Raw genomic sequence first — 24,258 nt, forward strand, 5'->3', positions numbered from 1 at the left:
ATTGTCTTTGATGCATTTTGATAAAACTCTGAATAAACAAACTAGTTGACATTAATTTGGTTCTCCTAATTTGAAATTCTGATAATATCTAAATAAGAATTCCATATAAAATCTTACCATTCCCCTGCTTAAGATCTTTGGTCTTCAACCATGTCTACAGGAGAATGTCCTGTTGTCTTAATGCAACATATCTGGCCAGCAGAGATTTGATTCCTTCCTGCCTGCCTCTCCAGACTCCTTTCTCATACCCTCTGCCTTGAACTTGACTCTCACTGACATTTTTTTCATAGCCACCGCAAGAGTTGTCTCACCTTGACAGTTGCCTTTTTTGCCTCAAGTCCTTTTCTTTGTAAGCCCTTTTCTCTGCTGGCTCTTAAGTAAAATCTTAATTCTGTAATTATATCCAAGTCCAAGCAGGGATAGGTTCCCTTTTCCTTTATGTTTTTCTGTCAAAGCCTGTGTAAACCTCTTCTGTTGACTGTATTACATTATACAGTATTCACCTGTTTAGTGTCTGTATTGCTTTTTTGAGTCCCTTGGCAATAGATAATACTTTTTCATGTTTGTATCTTAAATGTTAGCGTGGTACCTGACACATGGTAGGCACTCAGTGAGTGTTTATTGAATGAATGGAGTCATGTATTTGCCACCATTTTAGTTTAAATACATACTAGTACTTTCCTGATTTATAAAGAGTAAGTACATCTCAAAGAAATACAGAGAAAGAGTCAGTAAATATAGACTCTAAATTTTCAGTTGTCCGTAAGACCTTTCGTGAAAATGATAATAGCAGCTACCATTTATATTATGCTTTACTGTTTACAAATTAATTACTCATGTCATTTGAACTTCATAATCCTATGAATTTATTTTTTATTTTGTAGATGAGGAAACATTATCACAGGGGGTACCTATTTTTTCTCAGTGCTCATAAAGGACCAGTAATATAAACTGATCTGGTTTAACTGGTTCTTGGGAAAAAAGCCATGCCTTTAACTCAGTAATTGTACTTTTAGGCATGCATCCTAAAGGAATCAAAAGTGAAAGAAGAAGTTGGGATTTAGGTGTTGACTAAACATTGTGATTCCAACTATTTTAAACAAAAATCTGGATGAAAAAAAAGTGTAAGAACATCAAAGTATTAATAATGGTTTTATGTATACCTGTGGTGGATTCATGTTGATATATGGCAAAACCAATACAATATTGTAAAGTTAGAAAATAAAATAAATTATATATAAAAAATAAACTCCTTTATATTTTCTAAAACTTACAATGAATATTTATTTTTCATATTTTGAAATGACTTCCTCAAGGTCATATTGCTAGCAAATGGTAGAGCTGAAGTTTCAATCTTAGTCTCCTCTTAAGTCCAGGATCCTTTTGTCAAATATATCAATTCTGTTGTTCTGACCCCAGCATTTTATGGAAATTTTGTAGTTTCCATCTCCTTTCACTATATTTATCAAATAGTGATGTCATCAAACAGTAGACAGGTGAGGGTTGGGGAAGGGCACTAAATTGATAGATTTAATAAATTAATTATCATTACCTAAATAGTTGATAGTTGGTCATAGTACTTCAGATCTTATTACTGTCACTTAGAAACATAACCATCAAATTTTGATGAACTAAAACAAGTTTGAATAATATAAATATTCCTATTTTGTAGAAGACTTAATTTTAGTTTTAACCATTACCCTAAAGTTCTCTGTAGCATGTAATAGTAGTTTTTGTTACATGATCATTTGATTGTAACATCTAAGGCTGCTAGTATTGAACTGTATACGGTTCAATACAGTCCTCTTGTCCCTCGAGTACTGTGGGAAGTTGCCTTGATGTGTATGCTTCTAAGAGTGAATGGTAAAAGTTTACTATATGAGAGTCATATCAGTCATATCAACACAAGTTTATAGTAGATCATTTGATATTTTCCCCAAAGAGATTATTTTTAAATAGAGCATAAACCACACCTTGTGATAACATTTCAGTTCAGGCAAATGATTTTAAAGAAATTTGCTTCTTTTTTTTTCATTCATTTATTCATATTATAGACCCTGTCTTTACTATTCATACACATTTTATGTTCATCCTTATGTCTGCCCTTTCCTACAGCACATGCTAGGAGAATACTACAGCAGTCTAACAGAAATGCATGCAATGAAGCGCCAGGTAACAATCTGCTTAGTTCTGGTGTCCGCTTTTTGTTAATTTTTACCATTGGTCCTAAAAATCCTTAGTTTTATTGTTCTAATTATTTTTTAGATTCAGTTTAGTATGTATATGTTATTTGGCTGGTAAAAGTGAAAGAGAATTCATACCCATTAAATTCTCAAGCTTTTCATATATAATTCTTAATTGGTAAAATTGCCTGCTTTTCTCTTACTTTAATTTTCTGTTAGTGTGTGTAACATAACCAACACATTCATGTAGGTAATAGAAAACTTTTTTGTAATTTAGTGTTTTATTTGAAGTTATTTATTTTGTATTCTTTAAATGCTTATGAGCATTAATATTTTTGGAAACAAAAATACAGTTGTTTTTATTCTTAGCTGTGATTTACAGTGTTAAGTATTGTGTATAACTTCTGTTGTAGGTATTTTTTTCTTACCAGTCCACACGTGTAAAAAAATAAACCATTGAACAAAACAACTATGACATGTAAATACCATGATTAATAAAGGTCATGGAAAACTGCATAATGCTATTTTTGTCTTTAAACTATGAATATTTATTAGACATGTATGATTTAGAATTGTAAATATTCTTTAATGCCTCCTCTGCTACACATGAGTGAAAAAGAAAAGCCTGTTATGAACCTTTAGGAAAATTTAAAGGAAAAAAAATACAAAACAAGGATCTATCACAGATGAAGTTAAATATATCAGTGGCACTTCCTAAAGAAAAGAACTCTGAAGAAAGTAGGATAAAAACAAGATGGAGTCATAGAAATCTGGCTGAGGTCAGAGATTTTTCTAGCTTAAACTAGTGCACCTCAGTCCAGAAAGAGAATGGTAAAAACTTTCGACTTCTCTATTGTAAGGATGAAGTATATGTCTGCTATAATTCATTATTTGGAAATAATTTAATCTTTACTGATATATAATTTAGAGTGATCATTTTATCACATAATGAAGGTATGAAAGATATCATTAAATATGCTTTGTTCTTATATGTTTAAGATATAAGAAACCATTTAAAAACCATTTTTTAAAACAACTGATCAAATTACAATATAGTGTATGAATTGAGAAAGTTTGTATGCTGTCACATCTTATCTGGATTTTTCCTATAAGTAGAAATTTCCTACAGAGATAGTTCCAGTTCCTGCTCATAATAAATATTTTTATAGTAACAGTGCATCATAGTATATCATTTCATTTTATACTCATAAATGTCTGAGGCATGGTAGGGACATTGTATATTTATTATCCTTATCATTTTATACTTGTGGAAATTGAGGCCTGAGGATGTTAATTTGCTTAGCAAGTGAATGGAAAGTTTTTTCATTAAACCACATTTGCTTTGCATTTAAAAACTTCTTTCTTGGAAAAAGTGAATTAAATCTTAATGATCTTGCAATATTTATTTGAAAGCACAGTGTATTAAAACACTTAACATTTCAAATTCCCTGTCATGAAAATTTAGCACTACTTTTTGTGAGCTAAAATAAACTTAAGTATTTATCTATTTGTGGTTCTACTATTACTCTAGAAAGTTTATAGAGTTTGATAGCTAGAAGAACACTTGGAAATTTTTTTTTTCGTAGAGAACTCAAAATGGGAACAGTTCCTAATTTGTGTTTTTAAAACTAAAGGTATGGCTGTATACCTTTAAGTGTGATAACTCTTTGTTATAAATAAATACATGCAGCAGAAGTGTTGCTAAATAATAGAGTGATACCTAATTCTGGGTAACTGAAAAGTTCATTTGGGTCACTGCTTGCTTCAGCTTATACTGAGTGTATCAGTAAGACACTGTAGTAAAATTGTACCTATTTTGTTACATTTACAAATTCAGTTTTTCATCAGTACAGCAGGATAATAGAGATTTGAGAATCAGTAGATCTAACTAGATAAACCTTAAAGTAGTAGGTCTCCTTGGCAGCATTTAGTTTGTTCTCAACATTAACAAAATAAATTTCCTTTTCTGTAAAAAAGTTCATATTAGCAAAAAAAGAAAATAATTTTCAATTCACTTATTTTATTCAAGTGCTAAAAAATTTCCACTGATTATTCCTATGAAACATGTAAAATTTTCCAGATATTTTTCACTGAGAAATAACTTTGGTCTAAGTAATGCTAGATAATATTATTTCTCTAGTAAGTAGTATGTATCTTGAGATTTTTAGAATTATCTTTATTCTGGTAATTATGAAGATTCTTTTTTTACTTTAAAAGCTCTGCGATAGAATTGTGTTCTGATTTTTAAGTAATTTAAAGTTGAGAGTAATGATGCAAGTTAATAGAAATAGTCAGGAATATATTTCACCAATATTAACTTTCTGATCTTTAATATCTTCCAGAAACCGGGAGTGATTTTTCCATGTTCGAAGCTTTGCGGGATACCATTTATTCTGAAGTAGCTACGTTGATTTCTCAAAATGAATCTCGTCCACATTTTCTTATTGAACTCTTCCATGAGCTTCAGCTACTTAATACAGACTATTTGAGACAGAGGGCCTTATATGCATTGCAGGTATCTTGTACCTAACATTCTCTTTCCTCTGCTTTCTGGTACTGCCAATTTTCCCAATTCTATCTGTTTACTTTCTTAGATTGAAGTATATCCTTGTTCCATAAGTATTTCAATCTGTTTCTTTATGTATTTCCATGCCATTTTAATAATTTTCTTATATAGCTTAAATGGCTTTAGATAAAAGTCTTTTTCTGACAGTTTTTCATTGTATTGTCCTGTTATATCTTCCTCATAGTTAATCTTTGAGGTGGTAGGATTGCCTTTGTTTTGCTGTCTGCTTCTACTTTTAATTTTGTGATTAAACACAAATGTTTTTCATAAATAGCTATCTTCTCTCTTTATTTTAGGACATAGTATCCAGGCATATTTCTGAGAACCATGAAAAAGAAGGAGAAAATATAAAGTCCGTGAATTCTGGTACTTGGATAGCATCCAACTCAGAACTTACTCCCAGTGAAAGCCTTGCTACTACTGATGATGTAAGCTGATAATGATTAATGAAATGTAGACATAATTTCAATATGCAGCAAACAAAAGTTAAGTAGTTTGTTAATAAATTGTGATTATACGCTATGTATTTAGTTTTTAGCTTTTTTCAAAAGCTAAGTGTAATGTATTGCTTAATTTTGAGGTGAGGTATAAAATTCAGTCAAGATATGACAGCAGTCAAACACCGCAAGTTATATAGAAATGATAGCTTATAAGGTCTAAAATGACTGTATTTATATCTCCTTTGTCCAACATAGGAGTTGAATCATAATAGCTCAGTTAGTAAAGAATCTGCCTGCAATGTAGGAGACCCTGGTTCGATTCCTGGGTCAGAAAGATCCACTGGAGAAGGGACAGGCTACCCACTCCAGTATTCTTGGGCTTCCCTTGTGGCTCAGCTGGTAGAGAATCCACCTGAAATGCGGGAGACCTGGGTTCAGTCCCTGGGTAGGGAAGATCTCCTGGAGAAGGGAAAGGCTACCCACTCCAGTATTCTGGCCTAGAGAGTTTCATGCACTGTATAGTCCATGGGGTCACAAAAGAGTCAGACACAACTAAGCAACTTTCAGTCACTCACACATTTAGTAAAATTTCTGTGTTCATTCAAGACATTTGAGTAAATCATACTGCAATTAGATCACAGAACCCTTGAATAAATACAAGATAAATGGTGTTTTTAGGTTAGAAGAGAAGCTAGACCAAAAAAAGCCTAGAAGAAAATGTAATTTAATGTATTAAAACTGTTGAAGAAAATTTTGAGTAAAGTAAAAAGGGCCTGGAAATGGAAGAGTGATGAGGGAAGTATATATTTTCAATAAACTATATTCTCCAAGTAGCACCTACTTTGCACATAGTGGATTGAATGTATGCCAACTGCTAAGAGACTGAGGAGGTAATGAGCTCACTTGGAAATCACCTGTTTAAAGGTTCAGATCCTGATTCTATTTTAAAAGATTGTATGTATGTGGTCCTGGGATAGCAAGTATGTTCTTTTTTATACCACCTTCAGCACCTGGATATTCATGGATCAGAGTACCATAATTGATTAGCAAATGTCTGCTATGATTATGAAGTTGGAAGCATATCATTGTGTTTCTTCCCATGGTTAATATGATAACATAAGCTTTTTTCCTGAAAAGATAGTGTTTTCTCCAGAGATGATCATCTTTTCTTCATGAATAGTAATTTCCTTACAATTATTGAGGACTTTTAAATTTTTGCTCTGTTTTTGCTCTTGTGTTTAAAATGGTACTTCCCCAAGTCATCTTTTCTGCTTAAAATTTTTCTTTACCAGGCTCCAGCCCTTAAACTACTATGAACATAAACCTATGTACAAAAAGTACATGGTTTTGATTGACTTTATTATCAAATATAAATTAGTGTAACAGATTGGTACTTGGAATTAATTGTTATTGTAACCAGTTGAAAATTGTGTTCTCTTTTTTGGTGGGAAATGAAGTGTTCCAGCTGTATACATAAAACATAGGAGATACTAGCTTATATTAAATTTATTAGCCTTGAAATGACTGAGAGAGCATGAAGAATGTCTTTTTTGAAAAATCTTTTTTAGTAATTTTATATCCTTAACTCTAGCGCCTTTCTTTTTATCCAAATTTCATATAGGCAGCATTACTTCCAATTATTTTAAAGGATTTGAGCCCATTGTTTTGCACAATACATTTGGAAAATTGAGCTACAACTTATGATATAATTAACCTGACAAGCTTTTAAAGTTAAATAAGATTTAAAGATGTAGTAATACTTTGTAAGTAGGTGTCTTAGATTAGGCTGGTTCAATAAAATACCGTAGACTGGATGGCTTAAACGAGAGAGATTTATTTCTCACGATTCTGGAGGCTAGGAAGTCCTAAGAATGTTGTACCGCAGACTCGGTTCTTGTGAGGACCCTCTTCCTGGCTTGCAGATGGCCACCTTCTCCCTGTATCCTTGTGCAGTGAGAGAAAGCTCTCATGTCTCTTCCTTGTCTTAAAAGGGTCATCAAGGGGCCTCTACCCTGGTGACTTCATCTAAACCTGACTACTTCTCAGCTGCCCTGCCTCCTAATATCTCCACTTTGGGAGTTGAACTTCAATATATAAATTTTGTGAGGGACACAAAAATTCATTCCATTACCACAGGGACTTGGCACAAATAACTATACTTAGAATTACTTTTAAATAAATAAATCAATTCTTTAATTTTTCATCTAAAACATAAATTCTGCATTTATGTCGTCATCTTCCCTTTATTTATGTCATTTAGTCAGCAGCAGTGCTAGCACAACCTCCAGTGTTCATATCCACAGATCCAGAGCAGTGCTAACCACTAGAATGTTCCAAATGTCTTACAATCTGCATTGTCTAGTACAGTATCTATTAGCACACATGGCTTTCGAGCACTAATGTGGCTAATGGGATTGAGGAACTAAATTTTAAGTGTTGTTTAACTAGCTGCATGGCTAGTGGTTACCATATTGAGTGGATATAGAGTCTCATTCTCCATGTTACTAAGCCAGGATCCTTGGAGTTCCATTTATGGAGGTTTTCAGATACCTTTTAGGGCATGTAAACATTTCCATGCCATGAAAGAGAGAACTGAAGTAGTCATCTGGAGATTATAAATTAAGGAGGATGAGGAATTGAGGTTTAGGAAGAGGAATAAACAGTTTCTATCATCGACTCCAGGTGCTGTAAAATGGCAAAGTCACATCTACCTTTGGGTCTTGCTTGAAGGCGTAACAAAATGTTTCCATTTCTTAAAACATGTTCCCTTATGCCAGAATTTCCTTTAGTCAGGGACAGGCCTTTCATTTCATAATTTAAGAGAAACTTTAAAAGATCAATAACTTGGAAAGAAGATAGTTGTGAAATGAGTTGCAGTGAAAATATAATTGATACTCCTTCCTACTCATACTGTACACAAAAATAAATTTGAAACTACTTTATAGTAGTAGAAGGAACTTCTCTGGTGGCTCACTGGTAAAGAATCCACCTTCCAATGCAGGAGACACGGGTTCGACCACTGGGTCCGGAAGATTCCCTGGAGGAGGAAATGGCAACCCACTCCAGTATTCTTGCCTGGGAAATTCCATGGACAGAGGAGCCTGACAGGCTACAGTCCATGGTGTCTCGAAAGAGTCACTAAACAACAACAGTACTGGAAAAGTTAAAACTATAAAACTTAGAAAAAAAAAAAAACTATGATTTTGACATGAGAGAGATTTTGTAGGACACAGCACTAAATATGAAAGGAAAAAAATAAATTGGACTTCATCAAAGTAAAATCCTTCTGCTTTTCAAAAGATACCATTAGGCAATAACAGCCTTAGTACATATATCTGGCAAATGACTGTATAAAAAGCCTAACTATAGAAATGACTTTAATTGTAAGAAATCAACTCAAGGGACTCCCTCGCAGTCCAGTGGTTATGGCTTCATGCTTCCAGTGCAGGAGGCCTGGGTTCAATCCCTGGTTGGGGAACAAGGATTCCATATTCCATGGGGTGCATCCAGAAAAAAAAAATCAGCTAATAAAAATGGGCAGGAGATTTGAACATGTGTTTCACAAAAGAATATATATAAATGGCCAGTGTGCAAATTAAAACCACATGAGATTCTACCTCATACCTGCTAGAAAAGCTATCTAAAAAAAAGCTTTTAGACATCTAAAAGATGGGCAATAAAGAAGTATTGGTGTGCACTTGAAACAGTTGGAACTTTCATACTGCTTGTAGGATTGTAAAAATTGTAACAACCACTTTGGAAGGCAGTTGGGCAGTTCTTGTAAAGTTAAACATAGACTTGGCATGTGACCCAGCAATTTCTCTTCTAGGTATTCATCCTAGAGAAATGAAAACATGTCCACAAATACTTGTACACTAATGTTAATATCATCTTTAGTCATGATAGCCTCAAACTGGAAACATCAACAGATAAATGGATAAACAAACAGTGGTATATCCATACAATGGAATACTATTTCAGCCATTAAAAAAATAATGAACTTCTGAAACACAACAACATGGATTAATTTCAGAAACATACTGAGTGAAAGAAGCAAGACACTGAAGAGTATATACTGAGTGGTTCCATTTATATAAGGTTCTAGAAACGGCAAAACTAATCTCTGGTGATAGAAATCATGTGAGTGGGGAGTAGAGGATACAAAGGAACTCTCTGGGCTGATGGAAATGGTCTTATCTTTAGGAAAGATGGTTGCCTCAGTGCGTATATTTTTCAGAACTCATCAAACTGTACACTTAATGGGTGCATTGTTGTATGTAAATTATATTTCAATAAAAATTTTTAAAAATATAAATGGTGCCGTCAGTGTTTTTCTTCTGATATGAGACAACCAGATATCATAGTAAAGTATTAGATATTGTTAGAGTTTGAAGATAGAATTTCCCCGATGGTGTAGAAGTAATGTTACCTTTTCCAAGTTAGAGTGTAATTAGCTGGCACTATGTGTTTTCACCTCCATAATGACAAAGTGTTCTGCAAGGTTACTTAATGTTTTGATATTCTCTGTGACTCTGTATTCAACCATTTATAACTTTCATTATATCACAGTTTTAAGTGTTTTATGCAAATAGTTTCTATGTTAAATTTTTAATATTAATCCATATAATTTTAAAAGCAATATAGTGACTTTTATTTGTTTTTTTAAACTACAACTTAGGAAACTTTTGAGAAGAACTTTGAGAGAGAAACACATAAAATAAGTGAGCAAAATGATGCTGATAATGCTAGTGTATCTTCAACTTGTGAGCCTTTTGCAACAGATGTTCTGGGTAAGCAGAATTTTTTGTAATCTTAGAACATGACTTTAATAAAGTCTTTGAATTGCATTGATAAGGAAACAAAAGTTTAGAAAGGGAAGGTGTGGTAGAAAGAATGTAAACTTAAAACACTACCCATCCAACAGTCTAAATTCAGCCATCTCTTGACTGTTAACTCTTTGACTTTGGGCCAGTCATCTCATCTTTCTGACTTTCTGCATATACTTAGGATATGGGGTCTTATTTACCATGCTATGTTCTTGTGGAAAATAAGCAGTTTTCTAGCATGCATAATAGAAGTTCAGAGGAAAGTCATCCCTTGTCAGTTCTGTGGGAAGAGACTCTAAATGCTCAGTTGCCAGAACAACGACATGCCACATATATTAGGCAATTAATGTTTAATAAAGGAATGAAATCATTTTTTTACTAAATGTTGGATTTCAAAATAAAAATCATGTAATTCAAAAAAAGAGAAAAGGTCATCCTCTTAAGGTCTTCTAGTTAATCAGTAAGAAGAATTTAGAGGTAGCATTGCCTCATCCAGTCACATCTTCAATAAAAATGTGAACTTTGTAATTTGCAGTAAGAACTGAAATTTCTTAGCATATATAATCTATTGTTGGAAACCTAGGCAACTCTAAGGCATGACACATTGTATTTTTTCCATCAGTAGTAAAACAAAAGCTTAGAGAGTCTCATAGATCAGAGAGAAAAAAGCCCCAAGTCCTAAATTTGGAAAGAAAGTTAGAGAAAAGAAAGATGTCTAAGTACCTGATTCATTTTCCAGGCTGTAGCATATCAAAATGTCCCCGAGTATTCACTCATTCAGACTTCCAGGACACTTAGTTGTTAGAATAATGTCCTGTAATTCTAGTTTTTGTTTATATGATGAAAACAAGATTTAGATGATTTCAAAAGCCTTTTCCACGACAAAAGAAAAGGGTCAAGCCTTGCTGTATTGTTAGGTACCTTTCAGTAAGCAGTAAGTTTTCCTTTTGCCTTACTAAGTATTAATATGAGGACTCTAAACCCTAGCTCTCTCTAGGAGCTCCCATCTATTAAATATTATTACCTATCAAGTCTGTACTGAGCTCATGTCATTATAGAGAAAAGGTAATCTATAGTCAACCTTCTCCTTTTTTTTTTTTTTTTTTTTACTTACTGAGTTCTCAAGTGATTTTGAGTTGTACCTATTTAGTTTCATTAGCTGATTGTTTATTTACAGTTCTTCAACATTAGCTTTGTCTGAAGTGAGCAAAAGAGAATTGGGAAATCTCATTCTTAGGTCTTGTCTTTACCTTAATTGCTTGTATTAGGTTGGATTATTTACATCAGAATTTGCATGATATTTTGAAATTATTTTTTGTTGTACTGTTTATGTGAAATAACATATGGACTTAAGAGTCTAAGAGACCTGGGTTCCAATTCTTGATTCTACATTTAACTGGCTGTGAAACCTAGGGCAGTTGCTTAAGTTCTGTGAAAATGAGGGTACTATCATCTACTATATAGGGTTATTTTAAGGATTAAGTACATGTGGTAATACATGCCAAGTACCCAAATAGTACAGTATCTGAAACTTGTTAAGTTAGTTTTTCTTCCCTATATTCAGACATTATATTTTTATTAGTAAATTTTATAGGATACATGAAAAGAGTTTGCTTTTATATCTTCTAGAAATATTTCTGTTCTGTACACAGGCGACACTGTGATTCACTTAGATCAGGCATTAGCCAGAATGAGAGACTATACGCATATGAAGATGGAGGCTGAAAGTAGTCCAGACGTCAGGTGCACCTGCAGGATCATTGAGGATGACGATGGTGCTGCTGCCACAACCACGATTAGTAATAATTTAGAAGGTGTGTTCTTGAATTGACAAAAAATCCATATATAAAGAACTATGAACCCCACCTGATGTATAATGGGAATTTTTGGACCACTTTTAATTATCAGCGGTACTAGAACTACATGGATGTTCCTTTGTGTTATTTTAGCATAAAATCATCAGAATTCAATGTTCTTTAGAATTTTGCATAAATGTATATATTTCACATCATAGACTTTATTTGCTAATGTAGCATTTTCTCTTTTAAAATAGAAACTCCTGTTATTGAAAATCATAGTTCACAGCAACCCGTGAGTGAAGTTGCTACCGTCCCGTGTCCTAGAATTGATACTCAGCAACTGGACCGGCAAATTAAAGCAATTATGAAAGAAGTCATTCCTTTTTTGAAGGTAAGTAATAATTTTTAAAAATAAGTAAGTGTTCTGTTTTATATTTTAAAATTCATGCCAAAGACTCCATCGTAGTAAATTAAGAAAACAGATAAAAGAAAAAACTAAAATCACTCATAATTATGTTATCCAGAGATAGCGCCTGTCAATATTTTGTCAACCTTTCTGTAATATTTTGCCCACATATATGTGCATTCCGCTTTTTTCAAATATTAATGATACCATAAACATCTTTCTAGATCACTATTTTTCTATTGCATATTTTTTAATGGTTATACATATACACATTGATTCATTATTCATTCAAAAATTTTTGTGGAATACCTACTTTATGCCAGGTGTTGGGACATAATAATGAACAAGTCAAGGCCTTTGCTCTCATGAAGTTTACATGATAGGATGAGAATATGGATTTAAAAAAATAAGTAAATATAGAACATATAAGTAGATATATGTCAGGTAGTCCATGCAGAGAATTAAAATATGGTGATGTGATAGTGTGTTTTTGACTGGATGGTCAGGGAAGTCTTCTTGAAGAGGGAGCATTTACACAGAGGTGTGAATAAAGAGATGGCTTAAGCCAAGATCATTCCAGATGGAGAAAGGCCTTGAAGTAGAAGCTTGCTTGGCATTTTGAAGAAACTGGAGGAACGACTATATGGCTATAGGAAAATTTGTGTGAGATGATGTTGGAATAGGAGGAAGGGCCAATTATGCAGACTGTCATAGGCATGGGTCAAAGCTTGGATTTTGTTGGAAGTTCGAAGGGGAACTTGTAGGAGATTTTAAGTAAGAGAAACAAAATCTGATGTTTCTGGAGAATTGAGTATAGGGGTCAGAACAACAGTGAGGCAGGCGAGAAATGATCATGACTTAGGTAAGGGTGTGGTACTAAAGATGGGGCACAGTAGACAAATGGGATATATTTTGAAAATCAGCAGATCCTACTAATAGTAGATGGGGTCACCTAAAGCACAGCACTAGATAAGAAAAGGGAGCCTAGAACTAGGGCCCAGGATCAGTGATCAAACATATAGAGGTTGTGCAAAAGCAGAAGAGCCAGAGTTGACTAAGTAGGACTGCCAGTAGTAAGTTGTATGATTGCTACTGTGAGGGTTGAGTATTCATAGAACAGAATTTCCTGTTAATTATTTTATTAGTTCCTGTTGTTAAATGTTTGTGTTTATTCTCTTCTGGTTTGTTTTTCACTATTATGAAAAACGCTTAAATGATTTAGCTAAATTTAAGTATGCATCCCATTTTTATTTCCTTGACGTAATTCTTAGACATAGAATTTATAGCTTTAAGGGTATGAATATTTTTAAGACTTTTGAGACATTATGCTACATTATCCCTCAGAAAGGTTAACAATTTATATTCCTAGCAACAGTGAAACTATGAGACAAGTAAAGCAGTACCATTTTTTGTTTAATAACAAGGAAGAGGGGAGAGAAGGAAAGCCAGGACTGGTTTCTGAGATGGGACTCTTACATTCTCATTTAATGGAAATTTTAAAAAATAGAGATGAAAAGACAATCTTTTCATTCAGAGTTGGGAAAATACAAAATGTGTTGTCATTAGGTTCATTTCTTACAACCTGCTTGTACTTGCCAATGTGTTAGATGCTAACAGCAAAAATTTTTGTTTCTGTACGCTGACATTTCTTCCCTCGGTGGAAGTAATTGCTTTCTTTGGAGTATTTTGAGAGAAGAGAGAAAAAGCAGTTCTAGGAACTGTTTTCTCCAAAGAGGCTTGATAGCCAAGAGAGGAAGGAGGATCCATCTGTCTACGCCCAAATTATTGCATGTAGAAACTAAAACCCTGAGCCTCTTCCTGAGCACCCGCAGCAGCACCAGATGGTTCTGTCTCTGCTTCCTCTTCTAATCTTTCAACTCTCCTGCTAGCATTACTGGTGCTTCGAAGGCTTTGACACTTGCTGATACTTCTGTCTAGAATGCTGTTTCTTCACATGTCTGCATGGCTTTCTCCTTTGAACCCTGAAGGCTTTAGTCAAATGTTATTTTTTTGGTGAACAGATCTCCCCTTTCCTTACCTACTTTTCTTTATCTTCATAGTGCTTATCACCTTATAACCTATTTAATATTTGCTTATTGATTTTGTCTGTTTCCCTTGTTACATGTAAACTCCATGAAGTCATGAAGAGTTACATCAGAGATAGTTTTGGTCACTGTCTTACCAGTCCCAGGAATAATACATGCACGTAGTAGTACTCAGTAAATACTTATTGAATGTTAGTAAGTGAATTGATCTACCAAACCTTGACTGTGGTTTTTAAACTAGTCAAGTATATAGGTTGAAAACTGTTGGCCTACAGGATCCAGATCAGATTCAGCATTGCTCATAAAACTTCTGCAGCCTGATCCCAGCCTTTTAACCGTTCCTTCCACATGCCTTGTATCCTGCTTGACATTGTTCAAAAAGGCACATTGCCCATGTTATTTCCTTTGCCCAGAATGGCCTTTATCCTTCCTCTGTTGGTCTTATCCTTCAGGATTGAGCTGAAATAGTTTTGTATGTATTAGCTGGCAGAATTTCTCCTTCTTTTCCCTGCTCTTGGGAAACTTGGTACCTGTCTTAGAGCACTTAAGACAAAGTATCGTGATTTTCTGCTATAGACCCCGCCAATAGAACAAGATCTTTCTCAGTTTCTTAGTACTTACCGTCAAGAAGGACCTCAGAGACTAGATAAAAGGAATTTGAGGAGATTAAACAAATACATCAATTTCATCAATTATTTTTGTGCCTTTATTAAAATATATTTTCACCCCCTAAAATATTTATATTCCTCTAAATTATAAGAATATATGCTGTTTTATTCTATTTAGGTTATTGCTTACTTCCATCTTAGCCATAAACAGAGTAGTATTGCCTTTTTTATTTTACATTTTTGTGTTCATGTAATGCAATAAATACTTTTAAATGTGTCTTTTTTGTTAAATTAGGTATATTGGTAGTGATATTTATTTGATATGTATAATTATTTTCTAAATGTTAAAAAATATAACTTACCTTCATGTGTAGGGAATGAAACCATCTCATTTTGTTGCATTTGCAATTTTGTGTCTGATTCTGTTCTTTCATGAGGATTCCCTTGCTAAATTTATCACTTCAGACAGTTTCTGAAGCCAACAAAATTAGTAGAACTAACGATCTGATTTCAACTATTTGATTATGTCTCGTTTCACTTCAAATTTTGATTTTTTTGGGTAGACTTCAGAGGGCTGCTCAACGTCTTCCAACCCACAGGATTTCAGCAGTGCCAAGGCCAAGGAAAGTTAGCAGATAACACAGGAAATTTGGTGGAAGTTGAAGTATGATCGTGCGATTAGTTGAACTGAACTGCAAATAGGCATACAGGCAATATGGAAACTATGGCAGGAATAGTTCCTTAAAGTACAGAAAGGAAGTAGTGGAAAATGTTGAATCAGCCAGTTTCTTATTGGCTATTATCTGATATGGTGATAATTTGCAGACCTTTTAGTGTGTGTAGTTGGCTGTTCTTATGAACAAAGTCTCCAAATGTGCCTCTAAAAGTTGAGGAGCTTATGCAAGAACAATACCATCTCATATATCATGTGGATTAACACTTTTTACACAATAAGTAAGTTATATCTTAACCAACTAGAATTTTTCTCAGGAGCACATGGATGAAGTATGTTCTTCTCAACTTCTAACCTCAGTAAGACGCATGGTTTTGGTCCTTACTCAGCAAAACAATGAGAGCAAAGAGTTTGTAAAGTTCTTTCATAAGCAGCTTGGAAGTATATTACAGGTAAGAGCTTGTACTTATATGACTTACCAGTATGTACCATGTGGTTAGGACTCCCCCACCCCCCCCCCCCCCCCCCCCCCCCCCCCCCCCCCAATTTCTGGCATTACACAATTTATTCAAGTAGATGTTCATTCTAGCATCCATTTGGGATGATGCTGTAATACTTTTTAGGTTATTCCTTACTTAATTAAAAAATACTCTATTAGGCCCTGTGTCTTCATTTAACTTTACCATCTCTAAGGCTTTTTCCAACTCTAATAAAATTTTGTTTTGATTTTTCCTCTACCTAAGAACAACACTTCAAGTTTGGAATGTTTAGAAAGTATTCCTTGGTATTTTCTAAAACAATTTTTTTCTTTTTTTTTTTTTTTACTAATCTGGGAAATTGTAGAAACTGGAAACTGTTGATAGTAGAGATTTCTTGGGCTGTAACAGTAACTAAATTATGTAATAGTAGTGCTTCCTAACTGGGGGCAGGACTAGCAAGAGTCCTGCTTAGTAATATTCACCTATTGTTTTTTAGCCTATCTTGGACATTAGTTTTAAGTTTTTCAGTACTAAAAAGTTATAAAATTGTTTTTCCCTTCATGAGTATTATAATTCAAATTTGTTAATCATCTGTATTTCTGTACCCATAGTTAAAGTTTGCTATAATCTTAAAGTGATTTGGTTTATCTTTGAATAGGATTCACTCGCAAAATTTGCTGGCAGAAAACTGAAGGATTGTGGAGAAGATCTTCTTGTAGAGATATCTGAAGTGTTATTTAATGAATTGGCTTTCTTTAAGCTCATGCAAGATTTGGATAATAATAGTGTAACTGTTAAACAGAGATGCAAAAGGAAAATAGAAGCTGCTGGAGTGATACAGTCTTATGCAAAAGAGGTAAATGACATTCATTTTGATATAGAAATAGTTGTAATTAGTGTATAAATGTCCTTTTTGATCTTTATGAGTAAATAAAATCATACTTGACCTCACCGAAGCATTTTTTTTTTTTTTTGTAATGTGAGTTAATCAGATTATAAGTCAGTACGTAACACTAGCCACTTACTGAATCTCAGTCACAGCAGTGGCTCGAGACCAGGGATGCTCAAGACAGAACACGTGGCAGGGGAGTGTCACGTATCTACTTCATGTTATGGCCGCTTATCCAGAAGAGAGGGGACTGGGATCTGGCCATTGGCCAGCTGCCTGCCGTGGCTATTGTTAATCACAGTAGATGCCCCAGGAGTGTTAGCACCTCAGCCAACACACATGCTTGTTATTAGTTTAGGACCATGGTTGCACATCCCTGTAGCTATTATGCCCTGTTGAATTAGTCTTGATCACATATGAAATTGGATATTTTTTCCCCTCAGCTGAGGCCTCAGTTCAGTCAGTCAGTTCAGTTGCTCAGTCATGTCCGACTCTTTGCAACCCCATGAATCGCAGCACACCAGGCCTCCCTGTCCATCACCAGCTCCCGGAGTTCACTCAGACTCACATCCATCGAGTCAGTGATGCCATCTAGCCATCTCATCCTCTGGCGTCCCCTTCTCCTCCTGCCCCCAATCCCTCCCAGCATCAGAGTCTTTTCCACTGAGTCAACTCTTCGCATGAGGTGGCCAAAGTACTGGAGTTTCAGCTTCAGCATCATTCCCTCCAAAGAAATCCCAGGGCTGATCTCCTTCAGAATGGACTGGTTGGATCTCCTTGCAGTCCAAGGGACTCTCAAGAGTCTTCTCACAGTTCAGAAGCATCAATTCTTCAGTGCTCAGCCTTCTTCACAGTCCAACTCTCACATCCATACATGACTAATGGAAAAACCATAGCCTTGAATAGACGGACCTTTGTTGCCAAAGTAATGTCTCTGCTTTTTAATATGTTGTCTAGTTGGTCATAACTTTCCTTCCAAGGAGTAAGCGTCTTTTAATTTCATGGCTGCAGTCACCATCTGTAGTGATTTTGGAGCCCAGAAAAATAAAGTCTGACACTGTCTCCACTGTTTGCCCATCTATTTGCCATGAAGTGGTGGGACCAGATGCCATGATCTTTGTTTTCTGAATGTTGAGCTTTAAGCCACCTTTTTCACTCTCCTCTTTCACTTTCATCAAGAGGCTTTTTAGTTCCTCTTCACTTTCTGCCATAAGGGTGGTGTCATCTGCATATCTGAGGTTATTGATATTTCTCCCGGCAATCTTGATTCCAGCTTGTGCTTCTTCCAGTCCAGCGTTTCTCATGATGTACTCTGCATAGAAGTTAAATAAGAAGGGTGACAATATACAGCCTTGACGTACTCCTTTTCCTATTTGGAACCAGTCTGTTCCATGTCCAATTCGAACTGTTGCTTCCTGACCTACATCAGGTTTCTCAAGAGGCAGGTCAGGTGGTCTGGTATTCCCATCTCCTTCAGAATTTTCCACAGTTTATTATGATCCACACAGTCAAAGGCTTTGGCATAGTTAATAAAGCAGAAGTAGATGTTTTTTTCTGGAACTCTCTTGCTTTTTCAATGATCCAGCAGATGTTGGCAATTTGATCTCTGGTTCCTCTGCCTTTTCTAAAACCAGCTTGAACATCTGGAAGTTCACGGTTCACAGTATTGCTGAAGCCTGGCTTGGAGAATTTTGAACATTACTTTGCTAGTGTGTGAGATGAGTGCAATTGTGTGGTAGTTTGAGCATTCTTTGGCATTGCCTTTTTTTGGGATTGGAATGAAAACTGACCTTTTCCAATCCTGTGGCCACTGCTGACTTTTCCAAATTTGTGGGCATATTGATTGTAGCACTTTGACAGCATCATCTTTCAGGATTTGAAATAGCTCCACTGGAATTCCATCACCTCCACTCGCTTTGTTCGTAGTGATGCTTTCTAAGGTCCACTTGACTTCACATTCCAGGATGTCTCGCTCTAGATGAGTGATCACACCATCGTGATTATATGGGTCATGAAGATGGTTTTTGTACAGTTCTTCTGTGTATTCTTGCCACCTCTTCTTAATATCTTCTGCTTCTGTTAGGTCCATACCATTTCTGTCCTTTATCGAGCCCATCTTTGCATGAAATGCTCCCTTGGTATTTCTAATTTTCTTGAAGAGATTTCCAGTCTTTCCCATTCTGTTGTTTTCCTCTATTTCTTTGCATTGATTGCTGAGGAAGTCTTTCTTATCTCTCCTTGCCATTCTTTGGAACTCTGCGTTCAAATGCTTATATCTTTCCTTTTCTCCTTTGCTTTTCGCTTCTCTTCTTTTCATAGCTATTTGTAAGGCCTCCTCAGACAGCCACTTTGCTTTTTTGCATTTCTTTTCCATGGGGATGGTCTTGATCCCTGTCTCCTGTACAGTGTCACGAACCGCCATCCATAGTTCATCAGGCACTCTATCAGATCTAGTCCCTTAAATCTATTCCTCACTTCCACTGTATAATCATAAGGGATTTGATTTAGGTCATACCTGAATGGTCTAGTTGTTTCCCCCACTTTCTTCAATTTAAGTCTGAATTTGGCAATAAGGAGTTCATGAATCTGAGCCACAGTCAGCTCCCCATCTTGTTTTTGCTGACTATATAGAGCTTCTCCATCTTTGGCTGTAAAGAATATAATCAGTCTGATTTTGGTGTTGACCATCTGGTGATGTCCATGTGTAGAGTCTTCTCTTGTGTTGTTGGAAGAGTTTGTTTGCTGTGACCAGTGCGTTCTCTTGGCAAAACTCTATTAGTCTTTGCCCTGCTTCATTCCGTATTCCAAGGCCAAATTTGCCTGTTACTCCAGGTGTTTCTTGACTTCTACTTTTGCATTCCGGTTCCCTATAATGAAAAGGACATCTTTTTGGGGTGTTAGTTCTAAAAGTTCTTGTAGGTCTTCATAGAACCGTTCAACTTCAGCTTCTTCAGTGTTACTGGTTGGGGCATAGACTTGGATTACTGTGATATTGAATGGTTTGCCTTGGAAAGGAACAGAGATCCTTCTGTCTTTTTTGAGATTGAGGCCTACCAGGAGGCTTTCCCCTGAGACACCAGCACCCTTTTTTTGACTCTAATCATAAGAGGAAAAACAGGTCAAGACCCAAAACATAAAAAGATAACCCTTCTTGCAGAAATCTAAAGTAGATAAAATCAGGCAGGCCACCTTTTTCAGGCTTTTCGTAATGTTTTTCTTCTAGACATAAGTTTCAGATAATTTCAGCCATTACTTAGAGCTTGAAGAAAATAGAACAGGATGATATGATATGATAAAAATGATAGAGAGGACTGCTTTAGATGGCAGAATCAAGAGGCTCCTTCAGGGGATGAAATGTGAGCTAAGCTATGGAAGGACAAGAGTTTATAATGAAGATGAGAGGAGAGAACTGTTAAGTGTAACAGTTCCAGGCAGAGAGAACCATTAAGTGTAAAAACTTCTAGGCAGGATTGAATGTTTTGGGGAAGAGAGAAACCAGGGAGGCAGGAACACTTTAAATGAGGTGAGCCTGTAGGAGATGAAGTCACAGAGGTAAATAGGACAAGTTTGTGAAATCTTAGAAACTGTTGTAGGGACCTTATATTTTATTTTATTCTAAGCATGATGAAAACTCATAGGAAAGTTTGAGAGAGAGGAGTGTCCTAATCTCAGTTTAAGATTTGTCAGGCTTCGTTATTGAGTATGAATTGTAGGTGAGTAGAGAGAGAAGCAGAGAGACTGCTTGGAAGGTTGTTGCAGTTGTCCATGTAAGAAGTGTCTCAGCTCTTAGTGTGTAAGAAGTGGGTGAGTAAGAAGTGCTTCAGCTCTGAGTGTGTAACAGTAGATACATTAGGACGATTGAGTCAAATGCAGTCTAGTAGTTCAGATGTGGGTAATAAACATAAAGTATAGGCTGATTCTGACTTGTGCATTTCTGTGAATGAAGGGCAATTTACTGAGATTAGGAAGACTGAAGGGAGACGGGGATTTTAGAAGGAAAGGAATCAAGATTTTTGTTTTGGATTTAGTAAGTTTGTGATGTTTCTTAGATATCTAAGGAGATGTCAGGTAGACTGTGTTGCTTTTTGTTTTTCTTCATTTAAAAGATTTATTTAATAAGAGTTGAATTTATATTTCTAAGAAAACAGTAATCTCTTTGGATGATGGTTTAAGAATGCAGGATTTGTTAAAGTTTACTGAGTACTTAAGTGTGATAATGAATGATCACCCCTGAATTCTGCCTAACCGATTTGCTTATAGGCCAAAAGGATTCTTGAAGGAGATCACAGTTCACCTGCTGGAGAAATTGATGATGAAGACAAAGTATGTGCTAATTTAGTGGCTTTTGAAACAAAAGATTAAATAATTTTAGTAGCTTTTACCTTAATGGTAGAGAGCAAAGTAGATCATAAAATATCCTTTCTTCTGACAGAGTTTTATTTTCTTTTAAAAACAACTAAATTTAAAATCATTCTTCATATTTTTTAATTAGATAATGACTTACTAATTTTTATGATAGACTTACTATATACCTTTAAAAAACGTACTTTAAGGAATTAATTACTCAAATTTATTTGTGGCTAGGACAAGGATGAGACGGAAACACTTAAGCAGACTCAAACGTCTGAGGTTTATGATGGTGACGGCCCCAAAAATGTGAGATCTGATGTTTCTGATCAAGAGGATGATGAAGAAAGTGAAGAATGTCCAGTGTCTATTAGTAAGTCTGAAGGCTCTAGACTAGGTTTATGCATTAGTTCTTTACAGATTACTTATTGAAACAGTTTGTTGCAGTGGAATGAATATAGAATTAGGTGTCAGACAACTCTGAATTTCAGTGTGACCCTGACTAAGTTACCTGTCCTATCAACACCAGTTTCCTAGAACTTATGGTTTTGAAGATTTCAGATACTGTATGTGAAGCACTTACACAGTGTGGCATGCAATAAATGGTAGCTGTTATGAAGTAAGTGCTGAAATTTTTACTTAAAGTTGTGTGTTAATCGACTTAGATTTGTCCAAAGCTGAAACTCAGGCTTTGACTAATTACGGAAGTGGAGAAGATGAGAATGAAGATGAAGAAATAGAAGAATTTGAAGAGGGACCTGTAGATGTCCAGACGTCACTTCAGGCTAACACTGAAACTACAGAAGAAAATGAACACGATGATCAGGTATTCCAGTGCAGACTCACACACTCTTCACCAGTCTTCCTGTGACACCTAAAAGCATGTTCTTTTTAAACATGCTAAAATCAACAGCTTCCCCATTCTCATTTTCATGAATATAGACTTCTTCAATATCCTTATTGAAATCTAAAGCACTTACTATTTTTTTTTATTCAGCAATGTTTTTACATTTAAAGCACTTAAAATATTTTAATAACAAATCCTGAAAACTCTGTGATGACTTTAGATTTTTATTTGTAACTTATGTTTTTTCTAGTTTTACATGGAAGTAGTATGTAATAAAATAAAATCATTCCCCTTCCTATCCTCACCTCATCCTGCCCCAGAGGCAAAACTTTGTGTGATTTCTTCTGCTGTTTACCCTCTATCTAAATAATATGTGTGTGTATTTATTTATTTGTGTATGTGTTAGATGTTACCTTTTGAATTCTGTTATAGCAGGTGAAGACTCTCAGGTCACATATGATTCCTCATTTAAGCACGTCTTTTGATTAAATCTGTTTTAATCAAATATTTAGATTTAAATGAACCATGCAAATATTACTGGCTGTTGAGCTAAGCAAATAGTGTTTACTGCTTAGTCTTGTACGTTTTTTTCACCCAAATTTAATAACTGTCTCAATTTTTAATTTATTTTCTTTGATCACATACCCAAGTGCTTGCTCTGGCCACCAGTAGCTTAATAAATCTCTCAGAATTTTCTTCATGAACCAGTCAGTCAGTTTTGTCCTTTCCAGAGCTTTCTTCCTTCCTGCTCCATTCTGGGTTTGGCTCTTCTTTAGACCTATAGATAGCTACCAGCTAGGGAATCCCCTCTTTCGTACTTTTAGGTCTCAGTTTCTGGAATCAAATCTTGCCTTTCTCTTCTTGTTTATCACCTAATTTTGGTGGAACACATCTTCCAGTCACTCTCTAAGAAAGAGTGCAAAACATATCTTGACTTTTTTTCCCCCCCTGCTCAATGTCTGACTCTTTTAGACCCCATGGACTATAGCCCACCAGCCAGTGGGTAACCATTCCCTTCTCTAGTTGCCATTTTATATTGTCTGAGAAAACTCAGTATTTCTGTGTTGAAAATCATTTCCGCTCAGGTCTTTGAAGGCCTTTCTTAGTTCTGATTTTTCATATATGTCCTTTTTTCTTTATAACTCTAGAAGTTTTTTGCACCTGGAGTTCTGAAATTTTACAGTGATAATATACATTGTTGCCGGTCTTTTTTATTCACTACACTAGGTGTACTCAGTTGTCTTTTTAATCTGTAGCATGTTTTTCAGGTTTGGTAAATTTTCTTTAATTTCTTCCTCACTATTTTCTCTTCTTTTCTTCTGAAATAAATGTTATCAGATGTTAATTGGCCCTATTTTCTCCTTTTCATTTTATTGACCCATTGATCTGTTTTATCACTTTCTGGGAGATTTATTTGGCCTTAACTCTATGATATTATTTTTAGTTCAACTGTCATAATTTTAATTTCTAAGTACTTTTTTCTGATTGTTACTTCTTTTTAGCACCCTTTTACTTCATGGGAGCAGTATTTTCTCTTACCTACACATAAAGGCTTTCTCCAAATATCCACTCTACCTTTGGTGCTGACATTAAAGAATAATACACCAAAAAGCCAGTTGAAATTCTTTTGGGCTTTACTGTGGGGCAGCCAAGTAGATAACTCTTTGATAGAAAATCCTAAATGTCAATTCCTATTGGAATAGTTTAATTTCTCCAAAGTAGGGAGGGTCCGCCCATCTCCTTCTGCCTGGTAGGAGGTCCCTCTCCTTGGCTGTTGGTGTTCTGAACTTGGGTGTAGGGTTAGGGCTGAGGGTCCCACCGTTATACAGCCTTGCGCTAGATCTTCCGTTTCATTTTGACACTGTATCCTGTCACTCATGCTTTCCACAGCCTGCCCCTTCCATGGTGCCCCCAGGTCTGAGACTCACTAGCTCATTTCCTCCAAAATATAATTTCCAATTTTCTGTTGAGCCTGGGGAGGGAATCTTTTAAGTGTCCACGTTTTTCTCAAGCAGCTTCAAACAACCTTCAGCACCACCCCCTTGTCACCAACTCCCACCCCACCACTGTATTCCTTCCTTCCTAGAATCTGGGGCATCCAATTATGAGGTGAATCTTCAATTTTCTCTCCTCCTACAGACAGCAGTTAG

At 35.4% G+C, this 24,258-nt stretch overlaps 1 protein-coding gene across 25 annotated transcripts in view; it reads left to right on the forward strand.

The window, feature by feature from the left end:
• The window catches only part of PCM1 (pericentriolar material 1), an 88,602-nt gene that overhangs the window by 58,146 nt on the left and 6,198 nt on the right, over nucleotides 1-24,258 (forward strand). For 14 of the 25 annotated variants that reach the window (XM_025279429.3, XM_025279484.3, XM_025279498.3 and 11 more), the window contains 10 exons: nucleotides 4,526-4,698; nucleotides 5,046-5,177; nucleotides 9,868-9,979; nucleotides 11,668-11,829; nucleotides 12,069-12,205; nucleotides 15,864-15,998; nucleotides 16,684-16,881; nucleotides 21,175-21,237; nucleotides 21,499-21,634; nucleotides 21,927-22,087. In XM_025279429.3, coding sequence (XP_025135214.3) covers nucleotides 4,526-4,698; nucleotides 5,046-5,177; nucleotides 9,868-9,979; nucleotides 11,668-11,829; nucleotides 12,069-12,205; nucleotides 15,864-15,998; nucleotides 16,684-16,881; nucleotides 21,175-21,237; nucleotides 21,499-21,634; nucleotides 21,927-22,087 — 1,409 coding nt within the window. Of the gene's footprint in view, nucleotides 1-2,115; nucleotides 2,173-4,525; nucleotides 4,699-5,045; nucleotides 5,178-9,867; nucleotides 9,980-11,667; nucleotides 11,830-12,068; nucleotides 12,206-15,863; nucleotides 15,999-16,683; nucleotides 16,882-21,174; nucleotides 21,238-21,498; nucleotides 21,635-21,926; nucleotides 22,088-24,258 lie in introns of all 25 variants that reach the window. The other 11 variants (XM_025279405.3, XM_025279460.3, XM_025279423.3 and 8 more) reach the window with 2 other exon arrangements.

This window comes from Bubalus bubalis, chromosome 1 (genome assembly GCF_019923935.1).
Source record: "Bubalus bubalis isolate 160015118507 breed Murrah chromosome 1, NDDB_SH_1, whole genome shotgun sequence".
In the NCBI taxonomy this organism is placed as follows: domain Eukaryota; kingdom Metazoa; phylum Chordata; class Mammalia; order Artiodactyla; family Bovidae; genus Bubalus; species Bubalus bubalis.